The 25,202-nt window shown below is 38.8% G+C and overlaps 1 protein-coding gene and 1 long non-coding RNA gene across 5 annotated transcripts in view; one reads left to right on the forward strand and one right to left on the reverse strand.

Moving 5' to 3' along the window:
* TTC3 (tetratricopeptide repeat domain 3) overlaps positions 1-25,202 on the reverse strand; it is a 122,462-nt gene that overhangs the window by 28,584 nt on the left and 68,676 nt on the right. For all 4 annotated transcript variants that reach the window (XM_077765454.1, XM_077765453.1, XM_077765455.1 and 1 more), the window contains 9 exons: positions 23,764-24,090; positions 21,191-21,442; positions 20,201-20,247; positions 18,965-19,021; positions 18,353-18,426; positions 16,928-17,092; positions 11,051-12,116; positions 10,070-10,135; positions 6,633-6,782 (listed from right to left, as the gene is read on the reverse strand). In XM_077765454.1, coding sequence (XP_077621580.1) covers positions 6,633-6,782; positions 10,070-10,135; positions 11,051-12,116; positions 16,928-17,092; positions 18,353-18,426; positions 18,965-19,021; positions 20,201-20,247; positions 21,191-21,442; positions 23,764-24,090 — 2,204 coding nt within the window. The remainder of the gene's footprint in view (positions 1-6,632; positions 6,783-10,069; positions 10,136-11,050; positions 12,117-16,927; positions 17,093-18,352; positions 18,427-18,964; positions 19,022-20,200; positions 20,248-21,190; positions 21,443-23,763; positions 24,091-25,202) is intronic.
* Positions 15,813-25,031, forward strand: LOC144232612 (uncharacterized). Its single transcript, XR_013335471.1, has 3 exons — positions 15,813-15,871; positions 22,976-23,110; positions 24,552-25,031. It is a non-coding gene; the product is annotated as an uncharacterized LOC144232612 (long non-coding RNA).

The following is a 25,202-nucleotide window of genomic DNA, read 5'->3' on the forward strand; positions in this document are numbered from 1 at the left end:
TATCAAATGGAAAAAAGATAGCCTCTTCAATAGATGGTGCTGGGAGAACTGGATAGCAACATGAAAAGGAATGAAACTAGATCATTTTTTCACACCATACACAAAAATGAACTCACAATGGATAAAGGACCTGAATGTGAGACAGGAAACCACCAAAACCCTAGAGGAGAAAGCAGGAAACAACCTCCTTGACCTCCACCGCAGCAACTTCTTACTTGACACATCCTCAAAAGCAAGGGAATCAAGAGCAAAAATAAATGATTGGGACCTCATCAAGATTAAAAGCTTCTGCACAGCCAAGGAAACAACCCAGAAAACTAATAGGCAACCAACGGAATGGGAAAAGATAGTTGCAAATGACATATCAGATAAAGGGTTAGTATCCAAAATCTATAAGGAACTCACCAAACTTCACACCTGAAAAACAAATAATCCAGTGAAGAAATGGGCAGAAGATATGAACAGACACTTCTCCAAAGAGGACATCCAGATGGCCAACAGACACATGAAACGATGCTCAGCATCCCTCCTCATCAGGGAAATACAAATCAAAACCACACTGAGATACCACCTCATGCCAGTCAGAGTGGCTAAAATGAGCAAATCAGAGGACTCGATGCTGGCGAGGATGTGGAGAAATGGGCACCCTCCTACACTGTTGGTGGGAATGTAAAATGGTGCAGCCCCTCTGGAAAACAGTGTGCAGGTTCCTTGGGAAATTAACACTAGAACTCCCCTATGACCCAGCAATAGCGCTGCTAGGAATTTACCCAAGGGACACAGTAGTGCTGATGCATAGAGGCACATGGGCCCCAATGTTCACAGCAGCACTCTCAACAATAACCAAAACATGGAAAGAGCCTAAGTGTCCATCAACTGATGAATGGATCAAGAAGATGTGGTTTATCTATACAATGGAATACTACATGGCAATGAGAAAAGAATGAAATCTGGCCATGTGTAGCAACATGGATGGAACTTGTGGTGTTATGCTGAGCGAAATAAGTCAGGCAGAGAAGGACAGCTACCATATGTTTGCACGTATAGGAGGTTTAGGAGGAACTTAACGGAGGACCGTGGGGGAGAAGAAGGGGAAAAATAATTGAGGAGAGGGAGGGAGGAAAGCCATTAGAAACTCTTGGATGCCGAGAACAAACTGAGGGCTGATGGGGTTTGGGGGGTGGGGAAGGGGGTGATGGTCATGGAGGAGGGCACTTGTGGGGATTAGCACGGGGTGTTATATGGAAACCAACTTGACAATAAACTATTAAAAAAAAAGAAATGAAAACATATATCCACAGGTATTCATGGCAGAGATTCATCGCAGCATTATTCATATAATCAAAAAGTAGGAAAACAAAGTCCATCAACTGATGAGTGGATAAATAAAATGTGATACTGCCATACAATACGATATTACTCGGCAGTAAGATGGAATGAAGTACTGACATGTGTTGCATGGATGGATGCACATGGATGAACCCTGAAAACTTTATGCTAAGTGAAAGCAGGCAGTTATAAAAGACCACACGGAGTACGACTCCATTTATATAAAATGCCCAGGATAGGCAGATCCACAGAGTATACGAGTGGTTGCCTAGGGCAGGGGGAGGGAGGAGAATGGAGAGTGACTGGTAGTGGGTATGAGATTTCTTCTGGAGGTGATGAAAATGTTCTGAATTTAGACTGTGGTGATGGCTGTGCAACTGTGTGAGTATACCACAAACATAGAACAGTATACTTAAATGGGTGAATTTTATGTAAATGAATTATATCTCAACAAAAATGTGAACAAAAATAATTACCAAATAATATAGTGAGGCATTTATTAACAAAGATCTTGAACCAAGGCTGACTGAGGTTGCCATCAGCAACATCAGCTGCCTTAAGAAAGTGATGGGGCATGAGCTAGGCGGGCCCAAAGGATGAGAAGAAGTGAGCCAGGCTTGGAGAGAAAGGCCACTTGAGGCAGAAGGGACAGTGCGAGGAAAAGAGCCAGAAGTGAGAAAATCACAGGACAAAAGCTATCCATTAAGTATAGAGGATAATGCAGAGAACTACTACAGGAGAAGGTGGAAGATGGAGGTAGGTACCAATCCAGAAGGGTTTTTAAGCTCTTAACTACTGAATGTTAGTGAATTTTGGTGCTGACCTACTGTAGCAGAGGGACAGCATTCACAGCCCCATCCTTATCTATAGCCTTTGTCACAGGACCATCCAGGTCCCTTCCATAAAGAGCAGTCTCTCTTCACTACCCTGTGAATCTGGGCTGGCTATGTGACTTGCTTTATCTAATGGGTATTAGCAGACCTGACGTCAGCAGAGGCCTGAGAAGTGCTTGTGTGACCGTCCTTGCTTGCCCTTGCACTTACTAGAAGAAGAAAGACACATAGAGCAGAGCTGGTTGCCCCAATCATCCCAGCTGAGGCCATTCTAGATCATTTCATAGCCAGGTGACCCCACATATATGAGCAAGTAAGCCAAGAACAACAGAGCTTTAGCGGTCTACCCCAGCCCAGCCCAACTGGGATAAACCAACCCACAGACTCACACACTTAATGTGTGCTGTTGCAGGTCCCTAAGGTTTTGTGGGTGGGTGCTACTTAGCATTATGATGGCAATTAATTGATACATCTATACTGCTTGTTAAGTACTGAGAAATGTTTTTCAACTAGTTTTGGAACTGACATTCTTCTAGGGAAGGACAAAAGCAAGGGATCTAGAGCTTGACACTCACTAACTGTTCTTCCACTTAGTACTGGTATCATTTCCAGCAAGTTGCATCTGCTGCTCCTGCCTCCATATCCTGAACAGTAAAATGGAGACGAAACTAGTGTACTATAACATTAGCATACTATGATTATTTGAGACCAAATTAAATAATCCATGTAAAAAGCTTTACAATTGAGTATGGCACATAATGTGCTCCATAAATGTTAGATTAAAAACGATGAACTCAGGGAGCCTGTGTGAACTCAGTTAAGTGTCTTGACTCTTGATCTCAGCTCAGGTCATGATCTCATGATTCATGGGATCAATCCCCTCATCAGGCTTGGTGCTGACAGTGGAGAGCCTGCTTGGGATTCATTCCCTCTCTGCTCTTCCCCCACTCATCTCCTCCCACAATAAATAGATAACCTTAAAAAAAAAAAAAAAGGTCCGAGGAGCACCTGGGTGGCTCAGTCGGTTAAGTGTGTCCGACCATTGATTTCAGGTGAGGTCTTGATTCCAGTTTGTGGGATCGAGCCTCGTTCAGGCAGCATGCTGACAGTAAGGAGCCTGCTTGGGATTCTCTCTCTCTCTCTGCTCCTCCCCTGTTTGTGTGCTCGCTCACTTGCTCTCTCTCAAAATAAGTAAATAAACCTAAAAAAAAAAAAAGGCTGAACTTGGCAAAGACAATGACTGAACAGGAGAACCCACCTCTACACAGATGTGGGCTGAGGACTTTTTAGCAGGCAGGGCCCAAGATTGTTTTGATGTAAAGATAGGACAAAGTTTCAAGATTCTCCTCCATAACTTATTCTAGGCCAAAATCATTTTGATTATGTTTCAAGACCCAAAGTCAACTTAAATACCCATCTTAGCTATATGAAAATCTCATTAAAGTGCCTTAAGAACATATGTCCTAGGGACAATGAGCAGTGATTGCTTAATGGGTACAACAGGGTTTCTCTTTGGCATTATGACAATGGTTCTGGAATTAGATAGTGGTAATGGTCATATTACATCGTGAGTATACTGAAAGCCACTGAATTACATACTTTATAATGATTAAAATGGTGAATTTTATCTTTTTTTTTAATGTTTTTTATTTATTTCTAGGAGAGAGAGAGAGAGAGCGTGATCAGGGGAAGGTCAGAGAGAGAGGGAGTCACAGACTGAAACAGGCTCCAGGCTCTGAGCTGGCAGTCAGCACAAGAGCCCGACGCGGGGCTCGAACCCACGAACCGCGAGATCATGACCTAAGCGAAAGTCGGACGCTTAACCGACTAAGCCACCCAGGCGACCCTGGTGAATTTTATCTTAATAAATTAGAAAGAACATAAACCCTTGAGCAATACTACAATCAGTTATAATCTGCCAACTGCAAGTTAGAGGTACATTAAAAACAACAGGAGATTCTGACTTTAGAAGAGATATTTTCCCTTGACATAACAGATAACTGGCCTATTAAGGCCATTCCCAGCTCATAATAAAACCCCATCCACTATATACAATAGCTAGCTCAGATTTTTATCGATGTTTTTTATGTGTCAAGCACTCTTTAGCTGCTTTGTAAACAATGTTCTGAGTAGGGGCATTCTGAGTAGGTGGAATTTTGGGTGGGATGATTCCTCCTTCAACTATACTTAGCATCTCTGGACAGTCCCACCCTTGCCCAGCCACGCCTGTGAGTCCTCAAAAACCTATGACGTACGGATTGTGTTACTAACGAGGAAGCTGAGGGTCAAAGAAGTTAAGTAAACTAAGGTCACAAAGGTTATCAGACGGTAGTGCTGGAGTTCAACCTAGGCAGCCTGACTGAAGCCTGAGCTCAGAAACATTTGCTATTGCTGGTCTATCTCTTCCCTATAGAGCAAAGGGTGGTTGTGTCTAACAGAGCCATTATGTGGTATCAAGCAACTTTCAAGCAAAAGTATTAGCTGATAACCTCAGTGATCTAGAGTCAAAGGTCATGGGAAAGATCGATAAAAGCCACAAATTTCCTTTTATGTCTATAGAAGATTTCTCCAATAAGCTAATTATGAACAAAACCATGATTAATAAAGAAATGGCCACATCTACATCCCATCTGCTCCTGTGTAGACAATAACCTAAAAACACAGATGAGCAACTTATCCTGACAGGAAACAGGCCTACGTTTTATATGGGAACTCAAACAACCTAACAGGCCTAAAATCTGGGAACTAAGTAATGGCTCTTTTAAAAAACAGACCGGCTACACTCTTAGGACCCACAACCTGAACACAGACCTAGAACCTCGGTGAAGTTAAAAAAAGCACATAAAAGCCCAGTCAGAGCTGTTGCTTCCTAGCAGCCCTCCGCTGGCGGCACCTGATTTACTGTGAAGTTCTTGGTCAAGTGTACAAAGAAAGATGCCTTGAGAAACTGCATAAATACAGGACCCAGTCAGACCAGCAGTTTATAAAGCTGGACAGGCCTCTGCCAGAGAAGGAAAGCTGGCTCACCAGATGCCCACCTAAGGCAGCAGAGTCTGAAAATCTGCTCTCATCAGTTGGGGGGCTGTAAGCATTCTTATCTGGATTTAGTAAAACTGAATTTTACTGAGGCAATAGAAAGTTTATAAAAATATTTTATGTTGTGAAGCTTCCAGACAGCTTATTCAGATTAGTGTTCTATGAGCAACTACTGCGCAGCGATTTATTTTTGCTCCTTTTCTCCTGTCCCAATCAGAAAGATCTCATTCGACCAGGCAACTGACCAGAAAGTCTGGTTTCTTCAATTCTTCGCACCCTTCAAATCTCCCCTGTCCCATCCCAAGTGAAAACAAGTTATAACAGGTATGTTTTTGCTATTATAACAGTTACCTTTACAAACTGACCCTTTTCTTCTGGGTGTACTTAAATACCAGTAATTTCCTGATTAAGGTCCCACTAAGCTGGTCCAGACTTCTGGAACAAATTCTTACCTTTTTGTGTTTAACTGAAGTGTAGTTGACATACAATGTTGAATTTGTTTCAGGTGTATAAGACAGTGAATTGGCAATTCTATACATTAGGCAATGCTTACCACAATAAGTGTAAATCCTTCCTTTCTTAAATTAACTTATATCCCCTTGTTATGTCTGTACAGAAGACCTCAGTTTTTAAAAAGAAACACACTAGGAAACCTTTACATCTATACTTCATTTCCCCACCAATTCAGTCTAGCTTTGCCACTAATTCATATTGTTCCAAGAGCCAGTTACTTATGACTGTATTCCATCTTAGCTGATGGAATTCAAGATCAATTCAAGATGGTCTAGGTGATTTTACAGATCTAATATGCCTAAGTTCCACGTGTTATTCCTACGTTTCCTCCAGAGTAAGACAATGATAATAGCAGTAGTAGAAATAATAGTGGCAGGCAATACTTATAGAGCCCTTGCTACACACTAGGCAGTTTTAAGTCCTTTGCAAGTATTAATCTAGCCCCAAGAAATGGGAGCTACTGTCACCTAAATTTTCCAGGTATGAAACTAAAGCACAAAAAAGTTAAGTAACTTGCCCAAGATGAGAACTAGTATGGACTCAAGCCTGAATGTGAACCCCGTGGGTCTGACCCCAAGGCTCACACTACAAATCACGAATGCTACACTGCCTCTCATATAAACAACGATTAACTTAGAACTCAGTCACCAGAAAACAGGTTTAGTTAATGAAGCGAACTGAGTATAAATAAATGAAAACCCAGATTCACAGCCCTTTTCTTATATAGCAACATGCAGAGGTTCTAAAACACTGCAAAAACACTGCCACATCAATATGTCACAGAGAAATTTAAAAAGGCATTATTAAGAAAAACTCCGCTGTTCAGCCAGCAATGCTGTGACCCAGCTAACTGAGGCCACTGAAGTACAGACCTCCTGATCATGCCACACGCTACTAAGCAGAAGTTTCAGACAGAATCACCTTGTTTTCTTCTGAGTTCCTTCTCAACTTTTCTTCCAGGTCCTTGGTCTCTTCCGAGACCTTGAGTTTAATCTGCTCATAATTTTCACACGCTTCCTTAAGCTGCTCTTGTAAAACCTGGCTCTCCTTCTCGATCTGTGAAAGATCTCCCTAAAAATAAATTACAAAATTATCTATGAAAAATAGTTTAAAATACCTATTTCTCACCTTGTTCCAAACATTCTCTTAAAATAAACACAGGAGAAAAAGAGGCAGATGAAAATTTACACGGGAAATGTCATGATAATTCAAGAATTAGAAACTCTTAAACACTGTTTAGCAAAGCCAGCTCTTTTTAAAGTACAATTATTCATATTACTGTAATTCATAATGAAACATTTCAATCCGTACTATAATTAGTTCCAAATATTTGTTTTAAAAGGGCTCGGTATTAAATCAAGAGTATGATGTGACTATCATTCTCCATGATTAACATCAAGAATTATTTATTAGGCTTAAAAAGCTGTATGTACATATGCATTTTAGATACAAACAAAACATACTTTGACCCTACTTTTAAGTATTTCAAATGGACAGTTGTAAAAATGACAAGTTAAAATTATCAATGATTTGCAGTTATATAACTATCCCTTGGACCAGCTTAAAAAGCAAAAACAAAAACAGAAGCCATGTTGCAACGTGAAATATTGTCCAACAACAAATGTCACTTATGTGTTTTTTAAAAACCATTCATTCTGAAAATAAGTAAGTAAATAAAAATAAAAACCTTTCATTCTGAGGGGTACTGGGACGGCTCAGTCAGTTAAACATTGGGCTTCGGCTCAGGTCATGATCCCGTGGCCCATGAGTTTGAGCTCTGAGCCAGGCTCTGTGTCTCAGAACCTAGAGCCTGCTTCTATTCTGTCCCCCTTTCTCTCTCTGTCCCGCCCCCAGTTGTGCTCTGTCTCTCTCTCCCCCCCCAAAATAAATAAGCATCTAAACATTTTTTTAAAAACCTTTTATTCTGGGGCGCCTGGGTGGCTTAATCGGTTAAGCGTCCGACTTTCGCTTANCTGCTAAGATAGTCGGCAATCACACCTGTGTGTGAAAGGCATCTTGGCGAGCTGGCAACTCCGCCCAGCAGCTGACTGACAGCTGTCCCCAGCTGCCAGCGCCTTAGCAGCCACACCTGTAAATCTATCCTAGGGCATATCTAGGTTCATCTTTCCCCACCTCCTGCACCTCAGCATCTTCCAAATTTAAAAAGGCAGAGAATCAAGGTTTTGAAATTCAGTGAATTATCAGTTAGAGAACTATGCGCTGTGGCCAGTATGTGTTAGGTTATTAATCTTTTCCAATTAATTTACAGAAATTTTGTATGTCAGACAAGGCAATTAGTTCTCTATCTGTCCTATGCTGCAAATAATTTTCCTAGTTTCTCATTTGTGTTTTAACATCATGTGAGTATTTGTCCATATACAAACACAGGCCATGCATATGTACACACAGGTTATAGATGTGTATATATGAACACATACTTTCTGTCATACTGTTTATTAATCTCATGGAAAAAAATCCCCCTTTCTTCTAGGTAAATTGTGGGCCTGCTTTTTAATATTTAAATCTTTGATCTGTCTGGAAATTTACTTTGGTATATGGAAATGAGGTGGGGAGCCAAATTAATTTTTTCTAGACAGGCAACCCATTTCTCCTAATACCACATATTTAATAAACTACTTTCTGCTAATACCATTTTTATTTATTATGCCTTAAATTTCTATATTCTTTGGTTCTATGGTCTCTTATTCTAATGGCCTACTTATGTGCTAAAATAGATGCATATTACACTTTACTATCTAGATGTACAACTCCCTTTCTTGTGATTTTTTCTCCATGGGCATTCCTGATGTTTATTCTTCTATGTGAAGTTTAGATTCAATCTGTCCAGTTTCAGATAAACCCTGTGCAGGAGCCAGTCACCAAGGTGGCCCTCAAGGTCCTCACCTCTTTGATATTTATACCCTTGCACAGTCCTCTCCTACGATGTATCAAGGTTGCTGGGTTGGTCTGTGTGACTAAGAGAATACATAAGAAGTGACAGAGAGTGACCTCCTAAAGTAGGTCATGAACGCTACTACTACTTCTGCCTTGGACCAACCACTCTGGGGAAAGCCAGGCCCCATGAGGACACTCAAGTGGTCCTGTATAGAGGTCCACAGGCAAGGAACTGAAGCTCCTGCCAAAAGTCAGCAGCAACTTGTTAGCTGTGGGAGTGAGTCATCTTGGAAACAGAGCCTCCAACCCCAGCTACCCTTTGCAGACGACCAGACGAGCCCTGGTCTGTATCGTGGCTGCGAGTCCTCAGCAACAGCCAGAAACAGCAGCTGAACTGCTCAACTGCTGACTCAGATGCTGTGAGATAATAAATGGTTTTTGTTGTCTTAAGGCACGAGGTTTTAAGGTAATTTGTTAGGCAGCAATGGGTAACTAATACACTTTGTTCATGACCATACTGGAACTACATTAAAAGCTTCAGGGAGAACCAGTCTCTTCACAATAATTATCTTATTCAATAGTTTTCATTTATGTAAGTCTTTTGTGTGTTTCTCAGCAGCATTCTGAAGTTTTCTTTCATAGACTTAAGTATTTTATCTTTTTGTTGCTATTAAAAATGGAACTTCCTCTTCTAGTGTATTTTGCAACAGATTGTTGTTTATAAATGGAAAAGTATTATATCTAGTCACCCTTCTGAATTCTCTTACAGTTTTTGGTATTGTATTTTCAGTTGACTGTTTTTAATCTTCCAGATACACAATGTTAGCCTCCATAAGAAATAATACTTACACTTCCTCTTTTGCAATCTTATTTCTTTCTCTTATTTAATTTTGTCAGTTGCTATCTTCAGGATAATAAAATACTAACAGTGATGTTTCACCTGTAAGTGAGATGAAGGCTTTGGCTTGAGAAAAAGATAGCAGTTTGTGGAGAAGTATTCGTCTTTTCCCATATTATTATGAGTTTTAGTCAAGAAGGTGAATTGAATTTTATCTGACACCTTTCAGAAACTATGGCATTAGCCAAATAACTTCTCTTAAGATACATTAACACAGTATATTAATAGATTTTCTAACTGAATCATTCTTACAATGGTGAAAATTTTTATTATAATACTTTCTGAATCATTCACATGAATAAGCTCTTACTTATAAATTAATACAGGCTCATTATACTAGTTAAATTAATAAAGACATTATATTTTGAAATAAATAAGCTAGGAAAAAAACACCTTTTTTTCTACCTCTCTTTCCTAAATTCAATAAAAACAATTTTTTTGTTATGTTCTAAAGCTTATTCCATGGTAACATTTCATATGGAATTAGCAGACTTCAAAATAGTTCTAGTTCATCTAGTTATAATGAAAACTAAAAAGCCTTCAGTCTAATTAATTCTGGACTCACCTGTTGTGCCTCAAAAGGATCGTATGGCTCAGTATTGACTTCTTGATGTGTTATATTCCAAGACACCTTTGGGGCAAAACAAACACTTAAATTCAATTAATCTCAACTGCTGTGGTAAAATAAATCCACTACATAATGACATTTTAAGACATGCTTACAATTTTTTCGAGGTGCATTTTATTTATTTATTTTACAATTTCAATAACGTTCCCTTTCTACAAATTCTTATATTAGGAAAGAGCTATCATGTAGAAGTAGTAAAAACAAAAATGATTTTGGTTCACTGCTCTTAGCGTGTTCTTTCTAAGCTTTCTAGAAAAAAGAAAATGTCATGAGGAGGGGGATAATCCAACAAGGGCCTAATGAATTCATGCCTGATAAAGTGAACTACAGAAGAACATAAACTTATTCTCATGCTTGTTAGTAACTTTTATTCACATCCCTTTGGTTTCTCTCCACCTGGTTGTCTTTTAAGAGAAACTGGTCACATGTAGCCCAGACTCTGCTTTTTGGGGCCACCTGTGCAAAAAGCGTATTTCCTTTCATTCTTCCTACAGCAAGTCTCCTCACAGCAGGAACCCCAAGTTGGGAGGCTTCCTGGTCTAGGAATACTGGGTGGGTAAGCTGCTGTGTCATGGCTTCAATGTTACTATAGAAATAAACTACATCCTCTTGGGGGGGAGGGGGCGCCATTATTAAGGTGACGTTTTGGCTCCATCTACTGATTCCTCTATCTCACTTCTCAATCGGTACAAAACTTGGTTAGGGAAGAAGGGTATTATTTACTAGACCCAAAAATTCTTTCTGAATTCCCTATCATGCCCTACAAAAGCGTTCACATTTTTAAAACATTTCCAGGCAAAAGATTTCATAACCATTATAAAGTCAATGATTTAAAAGAATTTTAGTAAAGGACAATGAAAGATGAAAAGGAAAATTTAACTTCAGTACTAAGATGACTTTTTTCTATTTAAGTCTTACCTGTATAGCAGCCATTTGTGTATGTGGAATATTTGTTACTTCATCAGTACTTTCTGGATTTACTTCCCACTTGTTGGCAGAATTTCCCCAGGGACCTTCATGTCTAATAGACCCACTGAGGGCTGTGTCGGCACCGTTCACGCTGCACTGTGTCTTTACTGACACTTCCAAAGGGTCCTGAAGGATCTGTGTTTTAGGGGCAATCTGGTTACCAGGAGGCGCATTCTCAGCCTTCAAATGATGACCCTCAAAATACACAGCAGCACTTGCATCTGGTCTGTCACTGGCTACAAACGATGGCACCACTGGTATTGATCTTTGCAGCTGATATTCAGAAGGGACGCTGGCTAGAGGTGTATAAATGTTAGTGTACTGGGGTAAACTGGGTAACACGTTTATGTATGTTGGTGGTGTCTGGGTAATGTCAAATCCCCGAAAGGGAAGGTATGTACAGTATCCTGTGACCAAATGGGGTTGAGCCCAGTAGGTTGGTTTCACATCCTCAGAAGCTGGTTTGGGAGAATTACAGGATACTTGCTTGGGACCGGCATCCTCAGACACTGATGTGGGGGAATCAGAAGAGACCTTCTCGGCCTTCTCATCCTCTGAAACTGATCTAGAATTATCAGCCACTGGTTCCAGCTTCACAGCTTCACAGGTTGGTTGTGGAGAATTAACAGATACAGGTTTGGGATTCATGTCCTCAGAAGTTGGTGCTGAAGATAACTCAGATACTGGTTTGGACTTTACATCTGGTTTAAATTCCCTAGCAGTTGGATTCAGTGGTAGTTTAACTCGTAAATACTCCCCTGGTTTTGAAATTTCTTCCACTTTTGTCTTAATGTTTTTCTTCTTTCTCTTTTTCTTGAGCCGTAATGCAACTTTCTTCAACGCAATACAGTTGTCAATCACAACAAAACGGGGGCATCCCAGGAGAAAAGATTTCAAACCTCCAGCTTTTTCTAGTATCTGTCGAGTTTCTTCTGGGAAGAATTCATATTCTTCAGAGAACATTTTATTACTCATGTCCAAGGGACCATGCTCCTCCAACAACTGAGAGAAATAACTTGGAAAAAATTTATGTTTACATGTTATTACAAGGAAGTATTTATACATTTTCATTTGAAAAAAAGATTTCCCCCAAAATTCTCCCAAAGAAAAACACTATTTCAGTTCCAACTGATCTCAATACCTCTCCAACAAACATATTATACTCATATTAAATCTGACAAAAGCTAAATGCAATCAGTGATAGTCTAGAAACAAAATTTTGTTTATCCCTCAGAGAATAATCCTTAAAAGATTGGGGGGAAAAAACAAAAAGGGATTAAGAAGTTATTTCACAGATTTCAATTACATAATTATACAATCTATTTTAAAAGCAATGAAAGACACTGAGTGTTATGTGGAAACTAATTTGACAATAAACTATTTGTAAAAAAAAATAAATAAATAAAAGTAATGAAAGAAAATGTATTCAAGAAAAATAACAAGAATGTCAAATTAGAAATCAAATTTTATTAAAATCCTATTGGAATTTACATATAGTAAGTCTCTTAACATTTTTCTGTTTAGGAATATGCAATGATTCAGAGGTACTGGAACTAATCACATCTGATCAATAAACCAACACAAACAAAACAAAACAAAAAATAAAACCAATAGAGTACAGGATCAGACACACAGTAATCTACCTCCAGTCCTAGACTGGGGTGCACTCCAGTTAAGGGGTTATTTTCTTCTCCCATTCTTGTGTCAGGCTCAAAGAGCCTTCCTCTTCCATTAGAATTTGGGATTCTGTCTATAACAATGGCACACCTAGCAGCAAAGACACATACCATGCAACTTCAAAGAAATAGAGCATCCACATTTTTTCCACTGCCTAAGTAGCAATGAATTTTTCAAACACTGAGGCAGAATAAAATTTAACAAGGGCCCCAAACCCAAAGGGAAAGAGTGCTAAAACCATATTGTGAATAAAATTTTTATAGTTACTATTATTTGAAATGCAACACAAAAATGAACTTTAACTCTATTCTTCTTTCTAGCCTTGAAAAATCATCTCTGTAAGGTATACACTGGGTCCAAAGTAGCATAAATATGGTATCTTCATAACCAGTGTTTTACAGGGATTAGCATCTGTCCATCAATGCACAGAGCAACGGCACTGGTATGCCTGCTTAGCAGACATGAAAGAGGCCAAAGCACGAATGCAAAACGCTAGAGACAACTGAAATGAGAAGGCTGACTCCACTTCTGCCAAGTTAAACAAGATGCATCTCTCTCATCATCGCTCCTGCTCAAAGTCTCAGACTCTAAAAGGAACAGTGTTCCTGCAATTCAGAACCTGAGGCAAAAACGGGACACATGAGACATCAGTTTAAAAAAGAAAAAAAAGGCTAATTATACGAGAGAGATGAATAGTTCTTGTGTTGTTATGTTATACAGGCAAGCACGTGTTTATTTGTGTACATATTTTCACACTTGGATGGTGACCATCAGTGTCTGAAATGGTCATGGCTGGCCTTCCATAGTGCCTTTACATGTCACTGCCAGCACAGGAGCAAGGGACAGGATGAAGAAAACATTTCGGAAAGCATGCCCACCCTAGCAGGCTGGCGGCAGTCCTTTGACAAATCACTGTTTTATACAAGCTCATGATTCTTACTTCACAAAGTCATTGTCTACAATACACAGTGATCAGACCAATGACGCAGCTCTCCTGCTACTTGTAAGCTGCACAAAAGGACTGTGTATTCTACTCTGTCTGCAATCTTCCACAGTGCTTTACCCTAAATGGTCAATAAGTCATGGTGGAATAATTAATATCATGAAAGAGGTGGTAGGAAGAGTTAATGCAGAATGTTACCCACTGAAATACAATTCCCTTCAACTCTCTAAAATCATAAAATGTTAGAACTGGAAGGGGGTCAAGTCAATTACATACCAATCAGTCTAATCCCCACCTTCACAGTGGAATACCTGAGTCAGGATAAAGTTAACAGCAGTTATCCCAATATTCTGGATTCCCTGTCTAACATTTTTTTCTACTCTACACTCTTGTCATATACAAAATTTTAGTTTCATTTTTCTTTCTTTTACCCACTGGCCACTAAAAGAAATCATTCTTTCTTTTAAAGTTTTTATTCATTTATTCATTTAAGTAATCTCTACACCCAACATGAGGCTTGAACTCACAACCCTGAGATCAAGAGCTGCACACTCCTCCGACTGAACCAGCCAGGTGCCCCTAAAAGAAACTGTTCTTAGGCTCATCATCATATGTCTACTTTGAAAATTCAGAGAAAGAAATGTTTTGAGGTGTAACTTCCTGTAAGTTTTTGACTTTAAAGTTTTATCTCAAAATACATCAGCCTATTTTCTTCCTCATAAAGTTATTTAATTTCCTCCCACTTATAACAGTAATAAATTCTTTAAGAAGCAAGGTCCTGACAATGACACAGTTTAGCTTCAGTTCTGGATGCTTGAAGCAAAGTCTGCCATATTTTAAGAAATACCAGTGTTGTTTTATAGCTGCTTCCATGGGGTCAGCCAGGAGTTCTCTGGAAATATGATTTGCTCAGCATTTCAACTCTAAAGAAAAACCATGAAGAGGGACCCAGGAGCATAACCAGACTGAAGAGGAAAGAAGCAACTGAGGAAAGCAGAAGCAAGGACTAAATTATGGATGACTAACAGTTTTCTGTGAGAATAGCTAGGTCTTAAGCTAATTTCCTACTGCAGATCTTATTCCTCAGTTTCTCTTCTTAAGGAATGTAGCATGTACTACTTAATAATACCAAACACAAAATGGTAACTGTTTCCTAGATTTTCCTGAACACTTCACTCCATTATTTTATCTACCCTACTCAGACTTGATTTCATATTCACATTCTTTTTTTAAAAATTTTTTTAATGTTTTATTTATTTCTGAGAGAGAGAGAGACACAGAATCTGAAAAAGGCTCCAGGCTCTGAGCTAGCCGTCAGCACAGAGCCTGATGCGGGGCTCGAACCCATGAACCATGAGATCATGACCTAAGCCAAAGTCGGACCTTAACCAACTGAGCCACCCAGGTGCCCCTCATATCCACATTTTCAATTCCAAAGTTAACAGCCAAAGTTACTTAAAAAGAAAAGTCTGTTTCTCTTTTATTACGTCAATGTCAAGACGTCAATGTCAAGAAGTCAAGTCTCCAATACAATACAGAGATACATGGTCCCATTATCTTCACTATCATTCCAGCAGGAGTAATGATGGGATCCTGGTATCCTTATGACCCAATAAAAGGAAAATACTTCAACAAACTACATTGCTGGTCACTGGACTTATGAGATGCTAAACAACCGCATCAGTCAACAAAAGAACAATGAGATCAAATGATCAAACGACTCCTTGTCAAATGTAGAACTCCCCCCTTATCCACAAGAGAGATGTTCTATGACCCCTGGGGATGCCTGAAACCACGGACAGGACTGAGCCCTATGTGTACTGTTCTCTCCTACACATATGCACCTATGATAAAGTTTAAGTTATAAATTAGGTGCAATAAGAAATCAACAGCAATAACTAAAAATAAAACAGAACAGTTATGATAATAAACTGTAATAAAAGTTACGTGAATGTGGTCTCTCTCTCTCTCTCTAAATCTTAGTGCACTGTCCTCACCCTTCTTGTGAGGACGGGGGATGACAAAATGCCTCTGTGATGAGATGAAGTGAGGTGAGTGATGCAGGCATCGTGACGTAACATTAGGCCACTACTGGCCTTCTGACAACATGTCAGGAGGACCATCTGCTTCCAGACTGTGGCTGACCACAGGTAAGTGAAACCTCAGAAAGCAAAACCAAGGACAAGGGAGTACTGTATACCCTGGAATCCGTGATAAACGCTTATGGCTGGAAACTTTTCCAGTTCTATCAGCACATACCAGGGTCAGGTTTAGAGACAAAGTATCTATATTAGCAGCTCAAACTGACAAAACCAATAATCATTAGTATTCTGAATTTATTTATTTTATTTACTTCATTTAACTTATCTATGTATTTATTTATTTATAAATCAATCTATCTATCTATCATCTATCTATCTATCTATCTATCTATAAAAGGTCCTGGCTGCCCTCAAGAACCAGAATCTGGCCAGACCACTGTGGTCTTTTTGTTTTTTAAATGTTTATTTATTTACTTTGAGAGGGAAAGAGGGAGGGAGGGAGGGAGAGAGAGAGAGAGGGAGAAGGAGAAAGAGAGGGGAAGAGAGAGAGAGAGAATGAGATGGGGTGCACAGGGGAGGGGCAGAGAGAGAATCTTAGACAGGCTCTGCACTCAGTGTAGAGCCCGATGTAGGGCCCCCACCATCTCAAGAATCGTGAGATCATGATCTGAGCTGAAACCAAGAGTTGGATGCTCAACCGATAGAGCCACCCAGGAGCTCCAAGATTCTAAATTTAAAACTAAAAACACTCAGTTAACTTTGTGCACTACATGACAAAAGCTGTAAAAAATACTTATCTTCCCTACTTTGTGAGCCAATAAATGACTCCTTTAATAAGCACAAGGGGGGTGCCTGGGTGGCTCAGTCAGTTGAGCATCCAACTTCGGCTCAGTTCATGATCTCACAGTTTGTGGGTTTGAGCCCTGCATCAGCCTCCATGCTGACAGTTCAGAGCCTGGAGCCTGCTTTGGATTCCGTGTCTCCCTTTCTCTCTGCCCCTCCCCCGCTAGCACTCTGTTGGTCTCTCGAAAATAAACAAACATTAAAAAAAAATTTTTTTAACTATAAAAAAAATAAGCACATGGGACACAAATTAAACAATGTGCAATCTTAACTGGAAGCTTCAGTATGAAATAATATTTGTATGAATGTGTAACTACTTACTCATACAGAGTTGAACATTTTTGTTTTGGGTTAATATCCCACAGTTTCTTATTACGGACAACATATTCACTACTGTGCTGTTCATACATAGCTTCAAATTCTTCTACATCTTGCCGAAGGTGGTCAGGTACCACAAATGGACCTGCAGAATTTGGATTGCGTTTGCTGATAAAAGAAAAAAAAACAATTTTGTGAATCCTAAACTTTGAGGTGACCCAGAATACTTAAATTAAAACAAAAATAGTAACATATGACTCAGCTTTACAATGCAAAAAAACACTACCAGAAAATTAAATGCAGAAAAGTTACCCTCCCACAATTATAAATCTGTAGCCTCCAAGTAAGCACTTTTAATTAACTACTTATTCTTGCTTCCAAGAAGAAATTTTTTGAAACTTGTGGTTTTAAAAGTATCAATGTTACATTAATTTTAACTTGTTAAAGATTCTATTATAACTGTTATTAATTTAAGTTAAAGTGAGATTGGAACCAGTAAGACACTTAAGAAAAAGATTCTTTTTCTAAAGTATAAGATTCTAGCATTCTAAAAAGATGTAGCAGTTTGTGAGTTCGAAAACAAGACGACCAGGTTTAATTCCTGGCTCAGATATGCACAAGCTTCCGGTTCTTGGGCACATCACTCAACTACACTGTGCACGAGTCACCCTATCTGTAAAATGCACATGCTAACAGTACTTACCTCCCAGGGTGAAGAATAGTTTCAATGAGTTTGTATATGTTAAAGCCCACAGAATAGTACCTGGTACATAAGTGCTATCTAAGTATGGGCTATTACTATTTTAACTTAAAATAATTCCTCCATTTAAAGAATCCATGAAAATGTGCAAAAGCAGCTCTTAGGACAACTCCTTCAAGGAACGTGAAAAAAAAATTATGGGTTTCTGGTTCATAAAGGAATATGACAAAAAGGCCTTTACTACTCACTACTTTTATTTCTTAAGTCTGTTTCCTGAAAACTCTGTTTCAACAACTAGATGCCACCGAAAATCACTCACATCTAAGGTTACACCACAACATCACATATGGCTTCCAAAACATCTTCCTCTCAATTATAGCAAGTATGCCAGAAATTATTAATAGGACATCCTCTTCACTGAACATTTTAAAGATGATTTCCTAGGACTTTCCTATAGTATCTTGCACATAGTAAGTTCCCAAACTTACACTCTAACGAATGTCATTAGCCCAATGATTTTAATGTAGTCTGCGGGCATTCTTAGCGCTGACAAGCCGTATTATAAAACCAACCAAGGGGGATTACACTAGGCTGTCATAACAGATGCACAGATTTAGATAGTGAAGTTAGGGAAATAAAACAAGTTTAAATTATGTTAAATTAATACCACTTGGTAAGTTAATACAATTGAATTAAAATCTGAAGCACACATTTTTAATTGTACTTACCTGTGGTCTTCACCTGAAGTGACAGTCTCATTATTTGGAGTTACTGAAGCTGTTCCGGACCCCACTAACATAGGCTAGTTTAAAAGACACAAAAATGAAAATGATTTTCTACCTTAAAATTCCATGAAAAATATTAGCATTAAAACAGATGAATGCTTATATAAATATGCATGCAAACTGGCGATATATAAGACTTATCTAAATTTTCTTGTGAACAGGAACACAAAAGTAATGAAAGTTTCAACAGCCACAAATAGGCCCAAATTAACATTCAGGTGGCTTCCAATGCTCCAAAAAACCTCAAATGTCAAAGATAAAAAGCCAAGCTTTAGCAGAACTTACAAACAGCTGCTCTCATCCTCCCTAGTATCCGTTCACTGTCTCAACGGCTGCCCTCCTTCCTGAGCACACACGTATATGACAGCCATGAAGAACCCACCAGAAGATAAATAACACCCTATTTATCTCATGGGCATGAAGCAAATCTTTACATTAAGTCCTAAGAAAAGTCTTTTGATACAAAGTACTTCAAAATATCCCCAAGAACTGGCTAATTTTAATTTATACATTCAATTATTTTAGACAAAAATTAATACAAAATGTACTCCATACCTTTGAATCTTTTGGCTTCTTTTTCTTGCCTTTATTTTTCATCTTGGCAGAATTAAACTGGAAAAATGGGGGAAAAAAACAATGAACACTCAAATAACAGTGTGATGAAGCTCCGTATAAAGATATCATACTGGTTTTAGCCACAAGTTGATTATACACAAAGTGCTGAACAAAAATAACACTTCATATGTTAGCCCTAGTGTTATGATTTATAATACAAAATAAGAGAAAGCCTAATGATGACTGATGTTATAATGAAAAGTGCTTCAAAAAATGTTTAATGTTTTATTTCTGAGAGAGAAGGGGAGAAAGTGTGTGTGTGCATATGCAAAGGAGGGGCAGATAAAGGAAAAGACACAGAATCCCAAGCAGGCTCTGTACTGTCAGCCCAGAACCCTATGTAGGGCTTGATCTCATGAACCATGAGATCATAACCTGAGCTGAAATCAAGAATCGGATGCTTAACTGACTGAACCACCCCTTGCTCCAACATTTTAAACTCATTTATAGTAAGATTTATGTTATTTCAAGTAATTAATCAGTCTTTTAGAGTAATTTCAATTATATGCTACTGCCATTTCAATGACAGTCCTTTTCTTAAGGTAAATTAGACACTCTACCCCTGGCCAACTCTAGGGCACAGTGGACTTCAAAGACATTTAACTTCCCACTGGGTGTGTTAGCTGTGTTTCCACACTTAGCTGGGCAGAACTTCACAAGCAGATTAAGAAAAAGTTTCAAGTACAGATGACCTGATCCTAAATATCAGTAAACAAGCATCTTTCTCTTTGAAAACTGCTACAACCTACTAAGAAAAGCAACTCTGGAATTATTTTAATTTAAACTCAGTTTGGAGCCATTCAAAACAAAGTCTCTTTGTTTTCCTTACAGAGCAAAACACTGGAATTTTAATCATTACAGATGGCTTTTCATTTTTGTGCCAGGAGTTGACTCAACTCCTTCCCTATTTCTGAGATTAACAATTATTAGTTTCAAAACTTTATGGACACTGTCTAATTTAAGCTTCTAGACATTGCTGATTGCTGACTGTCACTCTAATTCCAAGAGGACGACTGCCCTTAACATTCTATAAATGAGTATACATTAGCCAGAAATCCTCCATATTTGGTTCTACAATGCCATCTGTGATGTAAATAAACACTGGCCTGGGGACTCCTCTCTTCCTTGGGCTAATCCAAATTGACACATGACATTTAAAGCAATCAGATAACTTACCGGCACATCACCGCTGTCTTGTTTCCTTAACACAGTACAGCGGCTGTCTGTAGGAAAATACCGATAATTTGTGAGAAAATGAAAATTTTACACTGACAACACACTAAAGCCTTAAAGAAAATCACCCGAGATACTACTATCATCAGCTATGTTCTGCTCCTTATTTGGCTTTGACATCAGTTTAGTTTAGAAACCAAGGGCAAATGGCCCATTAAATGGTAACCAACTACAAAGAACCACAAAATGTCAGTGAATCCAGTTCAGCAAAATTTGAGTGCTTTCTAGATGTCAAAATCTGTGCTAGGTGCTGCAAATACAAAGATGCAGAGGATAATCCCTGTCAAAGATAAGCTTGTATTCTATAGCTTATGTTCTGCAAAATACCCGAACAGGCAAATACATGTAACCCAGTGTGTCAAGTGCCTCAATAAATAACAATGGAAACAAAGCTGATGGAATAATACAGTTTTCAAGGACAAAGGCCCGATGACAGGCCAGGGAGGACTCAGAGGGAGATGTAATATAAAACTGAGACTTGATATAAACAAGCAGAGGGCTAGGATGTGGCTGGAGGCAATGCAGGAGCAAAGACATGAGGCAGGAAAGTACGATGCAGACATCGCCTCCTCTGCAGGGCAATGTTTTCTTAAATGTTACACATTAAACCCTTTACTAATAAATTCTGCCCACTTAATATGCAACCTTTGCCATGAAACTGTTAAAGTACCTAAGATGAGAACAGTATGGTATGCAGTCAGGGTAACATACCCATTTAAGTATCTCTACAACACTTGGTTCAACAGAGTAAAAAGATTCTATGACATTTAAAAAAAAAAAAAAAATCACTATTCTTAATCACTAACTGGCCCACATAAGCTGGCTGTACCAAGATTCCCACTATTTTTTTAAGTATTAAATAAGCTGGGTCCTTCACAGATATTTTCCTCCCTGAGATCAGATATAATATAAACGGAAACTCAGTGCACATACCCATTATATCAAAGAACTCATCTAAAGCATTATGCAGCACTGGGAACTTGTCTCTGTGCTCCTCCAGCAGCCATATTAAACATCGCGCTTCCTTCAATGACGTTGGCTCATAGAAATAATCAAGTTGCTTTCCTTCTATAGAGGCTAGTTTATGACCATATTTCTCATTCCAGAGAAAAGTCATGATGCTAAAATCAAGCTCCTTAAGAGATGCTCCATAACGAGAAAAAAAAGGTCCTGTGGCATCTAAACCTATAATAAAAACAAAATCCAAATCAGAAAAGGGGAAACTCATTTACAGTAAAATCACATCCAGTCTTACATCTCTGAAAGCAGTTCCATTAGAGTTTGCTTATATTTTCAGTGAAAAACACATATTTGAACATAAACTTGTTCAAGCTATTTTGCATTTTAGGAAGACCACTTAACACTGATAAACTAATGACAATCATTCTTACCTACTAGTTGAATAAGGTGGGCCAAAGGCTTCTTACATAATAGCTGATATATTTTAAGCTTATAAGGTTATTTTTATTAGACTTAGGCAATAAAAGCAAGGCATTAAATTCCTTTAAAAATATAACAACTTTTCACTAATTCAAAATGATATTCATTCTAATTAGTACAAGCTAGCAAGATTTTAGTGCTTTTCTATATATCTTCCATAGTAATAAAACACCAATAATATGCAAAAGCTTCCCAAATGCCTTTAAAACAGAAAATGGGTAAACCCCGCTCCCCAACACCTCCATTAATGGCTCTCCCTATCCTCCAAAATGAGGATGGTCACTATTCTCACTGTTATTCTACTTTCTAACTGATCAGAGAAAGAGGTGGCTGTAAACTCGTACTGGTACTGAAGGGATGGTGAGCGCTAACCTTACTAATAGCCACCAAAAGACAAAGGCTGGTGCTGTTCTGTCTTCCCACACGCCTCTAATACAGCACGGTCACCTCTTGTGTTGGCCAGGGTTTATCAGTTGGCAAATGAAGCAGACTGCTGGGTCAAAATTACCTTGGATGGCTGTTTCTTCCAGATGAAAACAGTTACCTTGCAGAGGTCATGATGCATGAAAAACATGCTCATTGAACAGAAGGCAAGAGATCTCTTCTAGTATTAAAATGTTAATCTCTTCCCATATTTCATATCATCACCTGACCTCTCATGCTAAATATGGACATGATGTGACTCCACGGTATAGACTTTTATTGAGAAGGAAGTAAAGTTCCAGGAATTGGAAATTACTTGCCTTAAATAAATATGAGCTTTACATTAGGGCTATAGGACACAGCCTTACTTTAATTAACATGCTTGAAGTCATTTAAATAGAAAACTGCAACTTTAAATAACATGCATGCATACTTATCAAAATGATACTTTAATCTTCAGAATAAATGTGAATTATATCAAAAGGTCACATTAACATTTCCATCAGTGAGCCCTAAGGCTCAAATGCTATAGTTTACCTAAAAGAACAGCAGCAGGTACTCTTGCCCAGGTGGGCATAACCAGAAAGCCTACTTCTCCTGAGTCTATCTTCCAAAGCAGATTAGAGTGAGAATAACATTATAATATATTATTAACAGATGCTAATGACAACCTGATCACTTAATTGTAATTTTCTGGGACCAGAAAGCCATTCAGACCTATGCTCAAGACAGCAACACTTAGCTATCAATAATGTCGAGCTTGCTTCCATCTTACTTTGTTCCCACTGACAGAAATTTATCAATATACTCTCTGACTCTAGCATTCTAACAGCTCCATGTCCCTAACAACTCCAGCAGGTCGGGGTGACTTGCAAAGGCCTGGCAGGCTCACTCTTTGGACTGCTCCACTGTGGCTCCTTGCTGGCCTATTATCCCACTGCCAACTGAATCATCCACCGTTGGAGGCCAGCTGCCATCACGGTCACCAAGGTAAACAGCGCCCTGGTAGGGACCCAGAGAAATCTCAATCCAGTGTTAGGCACAACTGTATCTGCAGTTGCTTTCTGTGGTCCCCTCATGGTCTGGAGTTGTTCGGGGGGCAGGAGAGGGTCTTCCTTGACCAAGTTAGGAAAATCAGGAACAATACCAGAGTTTTATAATCCTGATCCAACCTCAGAAAAGTTTTCTCATAATCTCAAATCTCAAATATGGATTTGCCTTCAGTGACCCTAAGCAATTAGTTGCATCCATCTTCTAAGTTTTCTAAAGAATCTGTCTACACAACTGCACAATCCCAGAGGGCACTGGGACAGCTGCCTGGGGCAGGGGAGAGAGTTGCTATTTACCCATGTGTGTGCCTGGTATTCACTTAGTTTACACATTTACAGGTAGTATAGCAAAACACAGGACTGGATTTTCTAACTGACTGAACGTTCTTGTTTATACCTTTTGAAAAAGCAACTTATCTATAACTGTAACCTATCCATAAAATAACCTAAATTGTGAGTGGGAAGGAAACAGTACTTTTAGCCATACAAGTCTGTGGTCCTACATTTTAAAAACTGATACGAGATAGGGAAACAAGAGGGTTCAGAGGCCGCGATCCTGCTAGTAAGCAGCAGCTCTGGAGTTCAGTGGCATACCGAAGCTGTTCAGTTTCTGGATCCAGGCAGCTAATTTTGGCTCCACTTCTTTAAGCTCGCTCAAAACATGCAGAAATATCCTGGTCTTTACTCTATTCTTCTCTTGAATCAAGTGACGAATGACATAGTCCACTGCTTCATTTAGAAAATTTCTGCTAGAAAAACAGGTTGTGTAGTCTTCTGTGCTTAAAACCTTCCAAGAAAGCAATTCTTTGAGAAGCTTGGAAGTGTTCAGAATACCAGATTTGATCTTGTCAGCATACTGCTTTATGCACTGCAGAATTCTGTCATCAAGGAACTGGCAACTCTGAACATTGTCTATAGTGTCTAAGGATAAAGCAAAGCGGTCAGTTAAAGTGAGCTACTGGGCCAATTTGCAAAGACAGAAACTGAGAAAGAAATAATATAACATTACATAAGAACACAGAGTACAGTTCAGAGGGATTCTTCATGTTTTAAATAAACTCAGGATATTTTAAATTAGGAAAATAATTACCTAACAATATGTTTGAAAACAAAGCTCACATTAAACCAAACATATCAAAAGTGAAGTACCTTCTCTCTTTCACTCTGTACCACTCTTGTAACTCAGTTCCTCCAAAATAGGGTTACTTTCCTCAACAGTTCTAACCTAGCCTCATCAACATTTATCTCTAATAACTATGCTTAATCACTAAGAATGCAAAGAGTTTTTTCTGATGTTGAAGGGATCATTTATTCATGAATTCAATTAATATTTGGTAGTTATTGTTATGTTTTTCATCTTATTACTGGATCCCAAACCACAGGATCCCATGGAGGTGATTCCAGGCTGGAAAATTACTCAGAAGCTCATCTTCCCGACCCAGGCATCTCCCTTACAGATGGCCATTTAGCCTCTTGAAGCACGCAAAGTTAAAGCACAAACATTCACCAAAGACTTTTACAGCAAGAAAGATAATTTTGATGACTGGTGAAACATTAAACAACAAGAGGAAATATTTCATTTTGGGAACAGCCAGCACAGGAGAAAACGAGAAAGAATCACTTCCTCCAGCTGAAAACTGGATGCCGTCCTGGGGGTGTAATGTACAGCACAGTGACTACAGTCGTTACGACTGTACTAACATTTGAAAGTAGTTACCAGAAGAGTGGATCTTGAAAGTTCTGGTCATGAGAAAAAACTTTCTGTAACTATGTATGGCGATGGAAGTTAACTGGTCTGTGGTGATCATTCTGCAATATACACAAATATGCAACATATACATCATGTTGTACACCTAAAACTAGTATAATGTTATGTCATTTATTCCTCAATTAAAAAAAAATAAGAAAAAATCTGGGGAGGGGGGTGCGCCTGGGTGGCTCAGTTCGTTAAGCTTCTGATGCTTGGTTTTGGCTCAGGTCATAATCTCACAGTTTTGTGAGTTTGAGCCTCACATCGGGTTTTACATTACAGC

Source organism: Crocuta crocuta, unplaced genomic scaffold, assembly GCF_008692635.1.
Source record: "Crocuta crocuta isolate KB4526 unplaced genomic scaffold, BGI_CrCroc_1.0 scaffold84, whole genome shotgun sequence".
In the NCBI taxonomy this organism is placed as follows: domain Eukaryota; kingdom Metazoa; phylum Chordata; class Mammalia; order Carnivora; family Hyaenidae; genus Crocuta; species Crocuta crocuta.